General features: G+C 41.2%; 1 protein-coding gene and 1 long non-coding RNA gene across 6 annotated transcripts in view; one reads left to right on the forward strand and one right to left on the reverse strand.

Moving 5' to 3' along the window:
• Positions 1-8,982, forward strand: part of IMPG2 (interphotoreceptor matrix proteoglycan 2) — a 63,600-nt gene extending 54,618 nt beyond the window's left edge. For 3 of the 4 annotated variants that reach the window (XM_021293248.2, XM_021293252.2, XM_065061505.1), the window contains 6 exons: positions 280-499; positions 1,472-1,682; positions 3,809-3,997; positions 4,176-4,374; positions 5,282-5,361; positions 6,806-8,982. In XM_021293248.2, coding sequence (XP_021148923.2) covers positions 280-499; positions 1,472-1,682; positions 3,809-3,997; positions 4,176-4,374; positions 5,282-5,361; positions 6,806-6,818 — 912 coding nt within the window. In that variant the 3' untranslated portion in view covers positions 6,819-8,982. The remainder of the gene's footprint in view (positions 1-279; positions 500-1,471; positions 1,683-3,808; positions 3,998-4,175; positions 4,375-5,281; positions 5,362-6,805) is intronic. The other variant, XR_010472302.1, reaches the window with a different exon arrangement.
• Positions 8,983-9,461: 479 nt separating this feature from the next.
• The window catches only part of LOC110361853 (uncharacterized), a 46,610-nt gene continuing 40,056 nt past the window's right edge, over positions 9,462-16,015 (reverse strand). The window contains exon 3 of one of the 2 annotated variants that reach the window (XR_010472356.1): positions 9,462-10,249. This is a non-coding gene — a long non-coding RNA (uncharacterized LOC110361853). Of the gene's footprint in view, positions 10,250-11,771; positions 12,419-16,015 lie in introns of those variants that run through there. The other variant, XR_002418703.2, reaches the window with a different exon arrangement.

A 16,015-nucleotide genomic window follows, 5' to 3' on the forward strand; every position in this document is an offset into this window, starting at 1 on the left:
TACATCAAGGGAGAGCACCACATATGTCCCAAGAACTGTATTTTTGAATCACACATTTTTGGAAACTGCCTGAAAATTGGTGTACTCTTAAGAGCTGTCTGAAGTACTCAGGGTCCTGGCAAGCTGCCAGCATGAGCCTCCACTGGGTAAAGTTTTAGTGCCCTTGCTGTGGGATTTGGATAAAATAAATCACTCCTGTTGTCTGAAGCAATAACAGTGCAACTGGCTTGAGTAGAGATTCAAAGATTCAGCTATTTTGTCACATCCCCTGTGTTGCAGCTGGTGCCCTACCTTCAGTCAAATCTGACGGGCTTCCAGAATCTGGAAATCCTGAACTTCAGAAATGGCAGCATTGTGGTGAACAGTCGAATGAAATTTGCCAAACCTGTGCCTCGGAATGTCACCAACGCTGTGTACTTGATCCTGGAAGACTTCTGCAACACCGCATATCACACCATGAACCTGGCCATTGATAAATACTCCCTGGATGTGGAATCAGGTATGGATGGCAGAAAAATGCAGTTTGGAGCAAGGGATTTAGAGCAACTTCTGCTTTAAGAACTTACTAAGGATCCCAGCAGCTCAGAGACTGCCCGCTGCTTTTCATAGGCTGGGCTTTAGAAAGACAGTCTTTCACAGAGTTCAAACAAAAAAATTTTTAAGGGACTAGAAACAAAAATCAAAGTGGGACCTGAAGTGGGCAAACTACATGGGTCTCTTATAGGAATATGGGCACAAAACCAGCTTGTGTAATACTCTATATAATACTGCTGTACTTTCACTGGAGAGGGGGAAGGCTGGTCAGTGAGAACAGTGGTGCATGTGATCTTTCCCACAGGTGGTAATGCAGCTGCCAGGTAGGCATCTGCACAGGTAGCAGCTGCTGCCTTACTCTTGTAGTAACATCTTGGTTGCATGAAAAGGTTACAGGCTTTCTTAGTTCACTCCTCTGATACAGGGAGAAAGCTTTTTCCCAGTCCAAGTTAGCCAAGTAGAGATATCGCAAATGCTTCTGTTCCTTGCAAAGGCAAATCACCTCACAGTAGATGCTGAGTGTTTGAAGACCCCTTGCCCTTTCCTGTATACTTCATTGATTTTCTGTAACAAGAAATACTGAAGATCAGCTGTGTTTTACTCATTTGCAAAATATAGTTCCAGCAGACAAGAGAACATCTGAGGTACTGTACATTCCACTAAGAAAAATAACACTTTATTCTTGCTTTTTCGATTGGCTTGTTGGGTGGTCTTAGCCACACCACTGACATGCACTGTGAAGACAGAGATGAACAACGCTTCCAAGCTCTTGTTCACCTTAGCAGACCCTTTTGTTACACTGGAAACTCACATACCGGGTTCTTGTGGGTTATTTTATCTAAGAGACCATTAGAGAAAATGGCAGCAGGCAGCCAGCGGTTTGCCTCAGTTAAGGTTCTCCTGTATCATTAATATTTTCTGCTTTGTGTGTTCTCAGGTGAGCAAGCAGACCCTTGCAAGTTCCAGGCCTGCAATGAGTTCTCTGAGTGCTTAGTAAATCGCTGGAGCGGGGAAGCTGAGTGTGTCTGCAATCCTGGCTACCTAAGCATTGATGAGCTGCCATGCAACAGCATTTGTGATCTGCAACCAAACTTCTGCCTGAACGATGGGAAGTGTGACATAAGCCCTGGGCAAGGGGCCATCTGTAGGTAGGTCATCCTGTTCTTTGAAGTGTGTGCTTCCTGTATGAAAAGCCCTTATTGTCTTATCTCTTGTAGCATTCAACAACATTTGTGCAAAATTGTGTAAGATAATGTGTAACAAGCAAGATGATAATAATTATCTTTAATGTTATGCTGCTGAGTGGAGGTCCCAATATTAACATTAGTTTTCCTATGTATTTATTGGAAATGAGACAGTAACACATTTCTTTAATAGAAAGGAAGCATCAGGAAATAAAACTAATTAGGGAAAATTGTGTAATGGAACATACTCAGTTGTTCATATCACTTTCATTCATTGAACTTCAGGGCAGAATTTCTCTCCAGAGGTTTTCTTAAGTAACAAAGTGTTAGATCATGTCATGAAGCATGTAAGAGTTAATTCCATCATAAAAATTAATATCTGAAAGGCATATCCTTGCAGCATAAATATATTAAAAAATACTGCTCTTGGTTAAGAAAAAGTCATAAAAGTATATAATTGGCCATTTGTGAAAAATCATGTATGGTTCATAAAAAGCTCAAGGCATAGGCTCCCTGGTTCAAATTTTTGCTTTAAAAAAGATACAGATGCAAAAAAGACAAATCCATGCTCCCTCTGACACTGCACTTATTTTTTTTCCTTTTCAAGCAATGTAACAGTTTGTTTTTTTTGTTTTTTTTTTTTTTTAATATCTATATCTATCAACAAAAGGTAGGAGCAAAAAAAATGTTTCTACTAATAGCTATTATTTCTGTTACTTCATGTGATTTTTTTTTTTTAAAGCTTACCTAGAACTTCTCTGAAGTCGGTATTAGAGTCCTAGCAGTTAACAGGAGAAATAATGTTTTCAAAGCTACAAGAATGGGTACTATCACAGATGTACTATAAACTTTACCATATTTGTTTAATAATTTAAATTAGAAGCATAAAAACTCAAGCATGCTCCAGCAAGCATTTATTAAGAACTATTTGAAAAATATGAAGTATTGCATACTACTTTCAGAAACTATTTCAGATATTTATGTTAGAAGACTTAATTTACTGATGTTTCTTATTAATATGGTTCATTGCTTTGAGTGGTCATGTGTCTTGGAATTCCTTGGGTTTTTATAGCAAGAACTCCCAAACACTCATTATGCAAATATATTCTTTGTACTGGTATATTTAAAGTCAGTATTAACATTAAAGTTCTCAAGTTCAAAACCAGAGCAAGGCAGAAATACAGAATGCTGCTTTGGGCAACTATTCCAAAGAGGCACTCTTGGGTGCACACATCCTTCAAGTAATTTATTTTATGTATTTATTGAACTCCACAATGGTTAGTTAACCACACTATAAACATTCTGCTTGTTTAACACACCTTCGTTTGTATTTACATTACAAGATGACAAAGACAACTGCTCTCTACCTCTACAGTGTCATGTGCAAGGTTCAATCAAGGCATAACTTTTTACTTAGTCTAAACACCTTCCACCATTTTAATGCATCACAGGATACGCTAAATTGCAAAAAACACAGGCTTTTCCCACCACAAATGCATTATCCTTTTATTATTTTACCTATCATCACTCCATTCAGTAACTAAGATTGTTCAGTCTGGGGAAGAGAAGGCTCTGAGAAGACCTTACTGTGGCCTTTCAGTGCTTAAAGGGGCCTATAAGAAAGATGGGGACAGACTTTTTAGCAAGGCCTGTTGTGATAGGACAAGGGGTAATGGCTTTAAACTAAAAGAGTGGAGATTCAGACTAGACATGAGGAAGAAATTTTTTGTAATAAAAGTGGTGAAACACTGGCACAGGTTGCCCAGAGAGGTGGCAGATGCCCCATCCCTCAAGACATTCAAGGCCAGGCTGGACAGGGCTCTGAGCAACCTGATCTAGTTGAAGATGTCCCTGCTCATTGCAGAGGGGTTGGACTACATGGCCTTTGAAGGTCCCTTCCAAACTATTCTATGATTCCATACCAAAAGGCTGCTCACAACAACAATGATTAAAAAAAGTTGATGCTTGAACATGCAAAGGAATTTATTGAGGTGACTTAACTGAGGGCATGTCCTAACAGAAGGTTAAATACCTTTGCATTAATCAAAGCTTTTACTGGTGTCTAATTTCCCCGTGTTTCTTTGTTGCAGGTGTCGTGTGGGCGAGAACTGGTGGTACAGAGGGGAGCACTGTGAAGAATATGTGTCTGAGCCACTGGTTGTGGGTATTGCAATTGCTTCTGTGGCAGGATTCCTTCTGGTGGCATCTGCTGTCATCTTCTTCTTGGCCAGGACCCTTCGAGACCAGTACACAAAAAGTGACACTGAGGACTCGCAGGGGTAAGTGACACCATCTAATATTTTGAAACATATCTGCTACCATAAGGATAATGCTGTTGTAAATCTCATATCACACAGTCGACAAGCAACAGGTGCCTCCAAATGCCAGCCATCCTTACTCTATCTGCTGCCCTTCCAGGCTGCAGAGAAGCTCACAGTTTGTTTATTGCTCCCCCAGGCAGGGTGACAGCCTCTCCTCCATTGAGAACGCAGTTAAATACAACCCCATGTATGAAAGTGATACGACTGGCTACAGCCATTATTACCGGAGATACCCTCAGCTAACATCCTACAGTTCTACCAGTGCAGAGACATCCACAGACTACAGCAGTGAAGAGATCAGGCACATTTATGAAAACAGTGAGCTTACTAAGGAGGTAAATGCCTTGTTTTCACAGTGGCATGGAAAAGATCATGTGAACAATAAGCTTATTCTGCACCTGTAACCTGAGAGGTGGGCCCAGTCTTTCCCCAGCATCTGTGCACTGGATAAATGAGTTGCAACTATGGCTCTTGCATTTATTTAAGAGAAGAGAGTAAGGATTTCTTTGCCTGCTTGCTCTTAGGTATAGAGAAAGGAGTGGGTGTGTTCTGACCTGTAATGAATTTCATATGATGGAGGAGTTGACTGGGAGTTGGGGAGGTTTGCTGCTATATTGCTTGACACAGCCTTTAGCTTTTAATGCCAATTACCTCATGTAAGAGTAGTTATACAGTTAAAACGTGGCACATCCAGGCCTTTTTACAGTGTGGTTTTTTTTTTAATTTTTTTTTTTTTTAAGTTTAGGTCTTTCTATAATCCACAAGTTAGATCACATCCTTCTCCTTCCTTCCTGTATACACAGTATCAAGGGTTTACTCTAGAAAGCTAAAGAGAAAGGGATTTACATCCAAGAACTAACCACAAATCCTTGAGCAACTGTGAGAGGTGTGAACCCAGGCTGCAGCTGGGGTTGTAGGCCAAGTATCTATGAAAGATAAATGGTTTTGTTAAAGCCTGTTGAAATGCCACACTCTGTCCAACCCCTGGTTTTGATTTTAAAGTAAAGTATTGCTGGACTCCAACGAAATGCTTCACTTAAAAAAAAAAAAAAAAGGCATAATGAATTTTACTATTGGTATACCCAATTTCAAGCTCTACTCCTTGAAGTAGCAAAGTATAAGAGTTTAATTTATCCAAACCCAGAAATTAGTTATTTCAGTAGTATTTTTATTTCTGTTCTCTAGTGCTAGTAGTATTCTAATTTCTGTTATGTACTTACAATTGTGTTTCTTATATTCTAGGAAATTCAGGACAGAATTCGAATTATAGAGCTCTACGCTAAAGACCGTCAATTTGCAGAATTTGTTAGGCAGCATCAAATGTGAGTGAAATGTCTTGGCTGGATAACTCCTTTGATATTTTCTCTTGTGGCCTTTACTGCATTTTTCACATGAAGGGTCTAGAAATGCTGGGATGCTAGAGGCTACAAAGAATCACAGAATGGTTGGGGTCGAATGGGACCTCCGGAAATTATCTAGTCCAACTCACCTGCTAAAGCAAGTTCACCCAGAGCAGATCCCACACGAATGTATCCAGGCAGGTTTTGAATGTCTCCAGAGAAGGAGACTCCACAACCTCTCTGGGCAGCCTGTTCCAGTGCTCGGCACCCACAAAGTAAAGAAGTTTCTCCTCATGTTTAGATGGAACCTCCCATGCTTCAGTCTGTGCCTGTTGCCCCTCATCCTATTGTTGGGCATCACTGAAAGGAGTCTGGTCTCATCTTCTTGACATCGACACTTGAGATATTTGTAAGCATTGATGAGATCTTCTCTCAGCCTTCTCTTCTCCAGGCTGAACAGACCCAGCTCTCTGTCTTTCCTCATAAAGGACACCCTCCAGTAGTACTTTGTCCTTCTTAAATTGGGGAACCCAGTCCTCAAGATGCAGCCTCACCAGGGCAGAGCAGAGCGGGAGGAAAACCTCCCTTGACCTGCTGGTCACACTCTTCCTAATGCACCCCATGTACCATTGGCCTTCTTGGCTACAAGGGCACATTGCTGGCTCTTGGTGAAGGTTAAGATTTCAACATTATTTCTGAAGATGTTCAACCCTTTTAAAGTACTTAAAGTAATCAGTGTCAAAAATGGATAGCACTAGAAAGTATGTTAAAAGCAGTGAAGAGGAATCCCAAAGTTACTGGGTGTCAGAGAAGCACTGACATCAATTTAGGTCCTTAAAATCACATATAGAACCTTCTTAACTCTTCTGCTGTAGTGAGTATTGCTTGGTGTTCTATTTAAAATAGGAATTTAAAAAACATGTTAGTTTATCTTGAATTCTCAAGACTTGGCACTAGTACAATCCTGTCTAGTGTGGTGGGCACCTACCACAATAGAAAGCTTACAATTCCAAACAATTAACCCAAGCTGCATGCTTAGATGAAAATTTCCAATGAAAAAGACCATCAAGGAATTAATTATTAGCAAACGCAGTCCTACCAGCTGTACTCACACTGTGGCAAGCAGCAAATTACAGCTGTGTTAGTTTGAAAGATACTGTAGTACAACTCCTTGAGATCCTGTTAAATATAACTACAGTAGCATAAAACCTTGTATTCCAAGATCATCAGCTATACTCTTTTTTTTTTTAATTGAAAATAACAGCAGTTCATGTTTTTCCATGTCAGTTGTTCATTTTTTCATCTTGAAAAGGATCAGTGTCTAAATTTTCCACAGCTGGAAAGTAGTAAGGGCTGCCTCATATAAGCCCCGAATCCAATGTTTGAAAGAGACTAACAATCATTGCTTTTCTGTTTTTCATTTCAGGAAGCTGCTATAAGAGAAAAAGAAATTGGTAGAATGCATGTGGGAGATAAAGACTACCTTGTTGCCATAGCAATGGGCTCAGATGTAACTGCAAAGTTACTTATAGTCTTAACATTGCATGGATGGATACAGATGTTTTCTAAATGAATGGCTAAAATGTACAGATGTCCGTTTATCTCAATTACTTCTGGCTTTTCTGTGTAAGGTGACATTTTTAAGAGGTGATCAGAAGGGGCAGAGGTTACGAAAGTTCATTTTTCTTTAACTCTGAAATGGACAGTGAAAGTTTGTATACCAAGGCAAAAAAAATTCTCCTCAGGTAAGAGAAGAGACATGCACAACCAAAATAAAATGCGTGTTTAAAATCCCTGTCTCGCATTTGTCCCCTCACTTGAGACTACTGTAGCAATTTCACAGGTATAAAGCACAAGTGGAAAGAAATAATTGGTTTGCACACAAAAGATTTGTAGGGGAGCACTATTGTGCTAGAATGACATTAGGATTTTTTGAAATAATTCCTATTATAAACACAAACGAAACCTCACCAGAAAAAAAAACATATTTTTGTGTACAGACGCCTGATGGACATTTTGTTGTGTGGCATTAGCAAAACAGAGGATAGCACTGAGCCTTCTTGCCCCTCAAAGGCTCCCCGCAACAGCGAGCATCACTCCTGCCTGTCAGGGATGGCACATGATGCCTCAGCCAAGGGCTCAGCTCAGTGCTTCTGCAGTGCAGCGTGGTGCTCTGGAAGCCACGGTGGGTGGCTTTTCCAGCTGTTCCCAACAGCCACACAAGCTGGGGCACAAAGGGGCTTCTAGCGTGCAAAAGTTCTGTGAAGCTTAAGTAACTAACATTGACTTTTTTTTTTGTATGTAGACAATTTCTTCAATATTTTATAAGTTTATATGTATTATTTTTTTTTTGTTGTGTATTTCCCTATTAGCTTAATTCCATAATGGATTTAATTGTTGAAATAGAAAAATGAATAGTTTAATGATTAAATCCTACAGTGGCATTTGTGACCATCCTTTTAAAAAATACATTTAGTATTTACTCAGTGTTGAGTTCAGCCCACTAATATTTGAATTTTCTTTACTGAACTGGGCAATAGCCTGCCATGAGCTCTGTTTCAAAATCAGGTTGTGGTATTTAAGTGCATGCATATTAGGGATGGCAGCACTTTCCTATGGGGAAGGAAAAAAAGGAGATTATTCTTGGCTTAGTGGAAGTCAGTGTAGAATTCCTGTTTAAGGAGAAGTCAGCCTAAAGCTTTTCTAAACAGCTGAATTGAGACGGGGGCCTCTGAGGTACAGAATCAGAGTTTTATCTTCAAGTGACACAGAGAGTTCTGACTGCATGTTAAGGTGTTCAGTGTCTCTTGTTCAAGGTATTAACACCACTGTCTGGGTTAGGGCACTCACAGTCTGACATTAGTTTCTGCTAGCAAACAAGGCCAAGTTATCTGTGTTTTTTATGAAGTCTGTAGTTCTCGGCCCACATGTGCCAACAGCCACCTGATGCTTTTTAGAGATAAATGATAGTGAGGATTACTTACAGGCGGCTTAGCTAAACAAGCGAATATTTCAATGCACTTCTTTTGTGTGTTCTGCAGAACCTCACTGGGTCACTTGTGTAGTGTCTTCTTGCCTTGAGTGGCAGGGAATGGCTATCAGAACCACAAATCTGTCAAATGCTCACAGAAACCACACAAGAGAGCAGAAAGTCATATGGTGCTGCTGAATACTGTTGTGACCAGATGTCATGAGAGAGGCCCCCATTGTGCTGGGTGACCCCAGGGCTCTATAGAGCAGCTGGCCCAGAGTTTCTGAAGCACAGCCCAGTCCCTCCTGCCCCCGCAGCAGCACGGCTGAGCCTTCCCGTTACACCAGGGCCTTGTGGTCGTGGTAAGGGTACAACATAGAGAAGTACAGGTGGGCCGCCAGCCCTGGGAGCGTCCCTGCTGCTCCTGCTAAACGCAGCACTGGAGGGCAGCTGGGATCAGGCATATTTTAAAGGTATCCTACTCATTGCTGTGCACAAACTGAGGAGAGTCTTGGTTATGCTGAGTATGAGTTATTTCAGTGTATATACAGTGAATCTTTTATTTGTGTGTGTGTATACATATGAACATAATGGCATCTTATTTTCACTACAATAAAAAGTTATTTCCAAAATATTTCTTTCTATAAAATTAATGTAGCGACTATGAGACTACTATGAAGAGAGGCAATATCTTAGCTGTGATGATTTGTGAACATAGGATCAGAAAGTTCGGGGTTCTTTTTAAACAGAGTTGGTTAAATTGCTAAAATCCTTTGCCAACAAAAGTGTCAAATGCCATCATCACTTGCAAGGCTATATTCTGAAAATTAGTGCTGGAAAGCACATAACTGAGTGCTTTGCTTTCAGTTAAGTTCTTTGCCCTTTTTGAAGATGTTTCGGCTCTAATGAAAGAGCTGAAACATGTTAGTTAGGTGATCTCAAAGTCTTAAAAACAAAACCAAACCACCTCTCCTTCAAACCTCTCCATCTAACATGTTTGATGATTCATCTTTAACACATGGAAAAGGATTTAATGACCTTACTTTCTTTCTTGCACTCCAAGGCAGAGACAAAAAACTCTAAAAATTCTTATTAAAAAACTAAACCACAACAACAAACCAGCTCTGTATACAAATCTACCAATACTTGTTATCAGTTAACATGCAGTTTTTCACTAGCTAAAAGAAGTAAGACTTGAAAAACAGAAGAAAACAAGGCCCTGCAGGACACCGCCAGCTACCTCTTTAACAGAGGATCTCAAGCCTACAGCAACCCATGTTGGACCACAGTGCCATGTACTGCAGAAACCACTGGGTCTAAATTCTGCCTGTACCATTAATATTTCTGCTGTCTCTCAAGGCCTCCCTTTTTGCAGCTCAAGGCACCTGTCCACAGTGGTAGAATTCTATCACAGCTAGAAATTCAAACAGAGAAGACAGGAGTGGTGTGCTTGCCTTTTATTTGGTAGCTTTTCAGCCAAGGACTGAGTGTTGCCCAGCGAAAAAATGCTCAGTTACTCCATATCTTTTCATTAGTCTGTTTTTCGTCTAGTCTGTGGACTTCATGCACTGCTGGGTAACAATTTGGTCCCAGAAAACAGTTTTCTTCAGATTTTCAGAGACAGCTGAAACTACAATTTTCTCCTATCTCTTTCAAAACAAGGAAGCATGGATAAAGTTTAGTTTTTTGAGAACTTACAGCTTAATTGCTAAAATGGAAAAAGCCTTTAACAATCAAGACTTTCATTCACATTCCTTGTCAGACTTGCTGGAATTTGTCCTTGGTGTGAAAGGCTTCAAAAGGAACATGAGAGGACTCTGAGCACTCATCCACATGGAGTCCATGCACAGCAGGTATGCCAAGGTGCTGGAGCTCTGGGGCAGAGACAGTCATCTCATCCTGTTACAACACAAAGCAAAAATATACATCAACACCAGTTTACCTGTCTATCTCTAAGCACTATAGGACAGACACAGATTGACTTTGTAAAGCATATGAAGTGTGATGGGGTACTGTTACTATTTAAATATTAGTAGAAAGCAGACTGCAATTTCAAGGCATATTGTTTACTCAAAGTGTACCATAACACCAGCAGCATTTCTGTCTTAGCTTTCCACTACTTGATCCAGTTTGGTTTGGTTTATCAATTGAAAAAAAAACAAACAAAAACCAAAGCTATTTCTGGGCCAGAAAAGGGAGGGTTTTTTTTATTTGTCAGTCCAAGCAGTGGAGTTTTGTTTTTGCCACATTCAACACTAGTTGGCTCTCCTACTCCGAATTATTAATGACCCCCAAGAATTTTAGTGGAGCTCCTGTCCTCTTGGACTCTCCTCCGTGCTGCTGCTCACCCTCCTCGCTGGGTCACCCGCTGCACTCAGCAGTGGGAAACACGCTCACCACTGGCAGCTCTGCTTGGAGGCTGACAGGGCGCTGCAGGACTGAAGGGACAGGCAGCTTGAGGTGCTACAGCTGCTCAGAAGGAGCCAGCTGAACACCACCTCAAAACCTGTGCTTTTAGTTTTCTGTGTACCCAATTCAACACAATCCTAAATTTCAACTCGTTTCAGGATGAAAAATAGCCTCAGTACTGGAATTTTACAAGAAGCATGCCAATTTATTATTTTTTTAAATCAGTTCTCCTGTCAGCACATCTAAGGACTATGCTTATATATTAAATATGCAAGTTGAAGTAAACTACACTTAAAGCCTAAGGTTTTATAAGGAGACACCCACCTCACCACCTCTCATTTATACAGCAAAAAATACTATCTGTCTTGAATCACTGGAGGTTGAAATGTTATTCAAAAGTCTCATATTAAACACAATTCAGAGCTAGTGTTTGCTGGAGTTGTGATTGCATCTCCACAGCTGATGACCAGATGGGGAAACTATGCTGTTCTGGAAAGGCTGACGTAGCCTGAGCAGAAATGAAAGCAGGAACAATAATGGATGTGGCCATACATCAAAACTTTATGCAGTGATGTGGGCATGTGGCTGCATAAAAGAGGACAAGGGAAGAGGCAGACAGACTCTCGGTGACCATACAAGCGACCCCAAGAGCGAAATGACCTTCATCTATCTATTCACAGGAGGCAGCTACAAGGGAATTCACTCAGCTCCACCTAAAGAGGATTACAGGGATTACATGATCTCTCGTCCCATGAAGGGAGGGGGATGCAAAGCACTTCCAGCAGCAGTGCAGGGCTCAAGTCTCCCAGTGTGACCGACAGGTAACTGCTGGCTGCAGTTCACTGTTCACGGTTCCAGTCATCTGCTCAGCAAGGAAGTGGCTGTTCTTCCCTTCTCTATTTTCAGACTGCAAGATCAGAGGGATTTGATCCACAAAAATGCTTTATACAGTTCTTACAGTTCTCCAGTGAACCAGAGACCACTGCACCATTTTGTTTTGTTTTCTCTCTTTTTTCTTTGTTATTTCATATTTAAAGTTTGATTAATAAAACCAAACGAACAACGAAATATCAAAAAACCCTTCCCACACTATTTTAGGGTTTGCTTTCTACCTGCTCCCCTTAGGCATGGATGGAAACCTGCAGCCATGGTGGGAAGGCAGTGTGATTCCACAGATCTCCTCCACAGGTTCTCACTTTGCCCTTCACCCTACCACACCAGCATTTATAATATCAACTCATGGGTACCTGCCTTAAAAACCTCAAACAAACCAACCCCATACTGAAATATCCTCCCAAGGCTTGCAGTGAAAATGACTAGAAGCCTCAGACATGCAGAGATTGACCTTTCAAGGGAGTCAAATCTTTTGCATTATGCATATAGCTCCTGATGGGATGTCATGCCTAATGCAACACTGAATACACCAGTCTAACGGAGAGCAGAATCAGAGGGTCGATGACTTAAGAGTAAGGCTGACGGCAAGTGTTTTGGGGCCACCTCTCAGCACATCACATGACTCCACTGACATTTTTCAAAGGACAAAGCACTTGCCTGCCAAGAAAATAGGCAATGGAATCTGCTGGTAAGACATTTGGGGCAGAGAACCAGTCCACAGTTTGCAGGCAGCATAAACCAGTCTCCAAAAAGGGATCATTTAGCCTGGAAAGAAGGAAGAAAGTAATGCTAGAAGCAACAAAGTAAATGAACAGGTTATTATTTTTAGTGGGTTTTTTTGTTTGTTTGTTTGTTTGTGTGTGTTTTTGTTTTTGTTTTGTTTTTTCTTTTTTCTATATGGGGAAGAGGAGAAATGTCCTATAATCACTATGGTTTGCTATACATTCTGGTCAATAAGCTGCTGCTGGCCAAGTATCCTTAGCATTGCTTTGCAGAGGGGAAAGCAGAACTCTGACCATTTTGCCCTGTCAGGCCCTCTGCAACCTGTAGCTGCCACATCTAAAGATAATCAGGGAGGAAGGATTAACTACAGCATATCTATTTAGCAAAGGAGGTTAACTGGAAAATTTTATTTCTGAAATATTAGTGAGGGATGTGTGTGACCGAGTATAGCTGAGGTTCTGCAACTTCACTGCTCAGCAACTATTTTGTATCACGTACCCTCATCTGTCTGTGGACAAATTTGTAAACCATCAACCATTCCTCTCCAGATGGAGCATTGCACAGTGTTCCACATCATGATAGAAAAACTTGATTAGCTGTGCTGACCTGTATGTTCCATAAACATATAACAAAACTTCTCACTGTTTAAATATTTGTGTGCAAAAAACTGATGAATTTATAACATTAAAAACTTGAGCTGGCAGATCATGAGGAAAAAAAAAAAAACCCACAAGAAAACCCAGCAAAAACAGGAGAACTATTCAGCCCTGTAGTATAGAAAACCTAAGATGTGAATTCTTCAACCCTCATGTGAATTTCTCATGAATATTTTTAAAACCAGCGCAGTCCTGGTTTTGCTCTGGGAAATGGGAAACCTCAAACCCATCAAAGCTCAGTCAGAAAATGGAGGATGCTTTCAGGGACCAAATCTGAAAATCAGAAGTATTTATACAGTTGTAAATGTCAGACAATGCAAAAACCCACATGCAATTCATTCTGAAAAAGACTTGGCACAGCAAAATACAACTATTTATTCTTTCACAGGATTTTCTAATATCATCAGCTGTCTCACACAGCTGGAGTTACTTGACCATTTCAGGACTTCTGCTGATTTACACCTTGCTTGCCTCAAAACCCTGCCATGTCAAGCTTTCTTCCCTCCCCTCTAGTTAGTGGAAACAATATAAAAAGGCTTCAGCTTGAAAGGGCCTAATTAGAACTTGGTTCAAATTAAAGAAGCCTTCAACCTAGCCCACTAGCAACACCAATGCTAACTGTTCTACACTTGTGTGAATTGGATCCCACCCCAAGATTCTTTTGTGGGTGGGAAGAAGGGGCAAAAGAAGGGGAGAAAAATGGATGAGGCAAAGCTTGGCTATAGTTTGGGTCAGCAACAACAAGTCAGAAACAAAAGTTTAAGTGAAACCCTAGCCTTAGGCACACTTGCAAGGGAAAGCAAGCTGTTCTGTCCACCTCTGGTTTTAAAGGCTCTTACTAAGGGCAGGACAAAGGCCAAATGTATTGTCACTGCAGGAGTGAAAGGAGCAGAACTCCTTGAGCTTTGGAGGAAGGCTGGAGGGCCATCTTCACTGCGGGACACGAGGCACTCTAGGAAATACTAATTTCAACTTCATGTCTGTTTGGTATGTGCACTGAAACATCTGCTCCGGTTTTCCACACACAGAGCGTGGTAAAACCGGAGTCAAAATTCTAACCTCTGAAATTAACTATGAAATGAAATACAGCCAAGGCAAATAATACCTTCAAACTGGGGGAGGAAGGGCCGAGGGGAAGAGCACTCGAGTTTCTTACTAGTGCCAAGACTCACAATTTGAAATCTCTCCACTTTTCCACATTTTTTCCACCAGCATATAAAGAAAAACAAACACTGATTCAGTTTTTTTTTATAAGACAGGCTGTCCTTCCTTAACTTCCAAAAAAACTTTTCTAGTTTTATTATCCCTTATCCATAATTACTGCATACTCAGCTCACTACTCCCAAACTCTAAGCCTGCCTGCCACTAAGGCAAAAACTTGTATCACTGGAAGCTTCCAGATGCCACTCTGACTCTAAACTTTATTCAGAGGCTGAGGACAGAATGTCCTCCTACCAATCCATTCATGCCTTCCTTTTCAATCCTTCTGTAATAAAATACTGCAGGAGCTTTTTCTAAAGCAGGTGTAGTAGTTTTTGTTCTGTTTTATTTTTAAAATCAAAGTGCAATGATTGTTTTATTAATAGCTATTTAAGATGCCAGATGTATAAATCCCTTCTCATATTCATTTCGACTCAGGGGCATCTCTGACAGTCTGCACCTCTATAATTGATGTGGGGCAGAGATATTATGCTTTCTTCACTTTTTATGGTACCAAAAGGTGATCAAATAGCCATGTCTGGAGTCTCATTCTCCATCTAAGGCAGCAAGAAGAGGTGTATCAGCCTACTCTAGTTACAAAGCTTTTGGTTGACTCCAACTGACTAAATCTCATTTGCAGCTGCCTTCAAAGTACCATATGGACATATGTGGTTCTCCTGAGCATCAGCAAGAAAGCCAAAAGTGATCACAGCCTGCCAAGCAACTGTCAGCTCAGTAAGGTTGCCATATAATATATGGACCACAATCAGTCAACATCATACTAAAAGAGAAGACTATTAGTTTAGCTTGGATTCAGGCCAGTGGTCTGCAGGTAGAGATCCCACACAGGGTAGCACAGACTCAAGTTCAGTGTAGCTTAATTTCTCTTGGTGGGTAAGCTGTTCTCCTTGGACTGTGAGGCCACTCACGATGTTCCCAGCACCAAGCTAGTCTGTGCACGGCAAAGTTGGCTCCAGGCCCATAGCAGGGGACCACACAGGACACAGCAAGTGATGAGGTGGTCAGTCCTGATCCACTGCCTCGATCAGCAGCAGAGCTCTGGAAAACCAGGCTTGTGGCAGCAACTGCTGGGGTGGCTGGCAATTGGTGGCCTGGACAGGATAATCCCTATGGAGGGAGCCAGCATCCCCCTCTTCACTAGACCCACACTGACAGTGAGTGTCCTCTCAGCAAGACCCCAGTCCACACCATCCCATGAGCAGGGAGGCCAAGCCCACTCCCCTAGCGATTATAGGGCAGTTCAGTTTGGCTGAGAAGGGCAACTCTAGCTTCAGTGGGGCAACGTGATTGTGGGTACTTGGTCCTGGCATATTCATGGCTCTGTGCTGGTTCTCCAAACGGGGCAGGCTGCAAGGGTGCTGGGCACTGCTCAGTGCCAGGGATGGTGACACTGAAACAGAAGCTGCAAAACTGAACCACGAAGACAAAAGTGTGCTCTGGTTTAAGGAATCTGAGGACAGGTCTCCTCATAGTTTACTATAGGAACTGTTTCTATGGTTGACTGCTTGGCAGAAGACATTAGCTACCAGTACAGTCTTTGCTTCTTAAAGGAAGACTGAATAAATGTAGTCCTTTTCAAAGTGTCAGCATAAGTTCAACATTTTTCTTTCTTTTAATTGTTTCTTTAAATCATGCTGGAAAGCTTAAGCCTACCACTTTTAATGAGCAACTTGTCAACTCAGATGTTGACACATTTCTGAAAAATCTCCTGCAAGGTGTTTCTCAAGATTATAAGCTTCTGTTTCTGTTATTGTTTAAAAAT

The sequence above is a fragment of the Columba livia genome, chromosome 1 (genome assembly GCF_036013475.1).
Source record: "Columba livia isolate bColLiv1 breed racing homer chromosome 1, bColLiv1.pat.W.v2, whole genome shotgun sequence".
NCBI lineage: Eukaryota > Metazoa > Chordata > Aves > Columbiformes > Columbidae > Columba > Columba livia.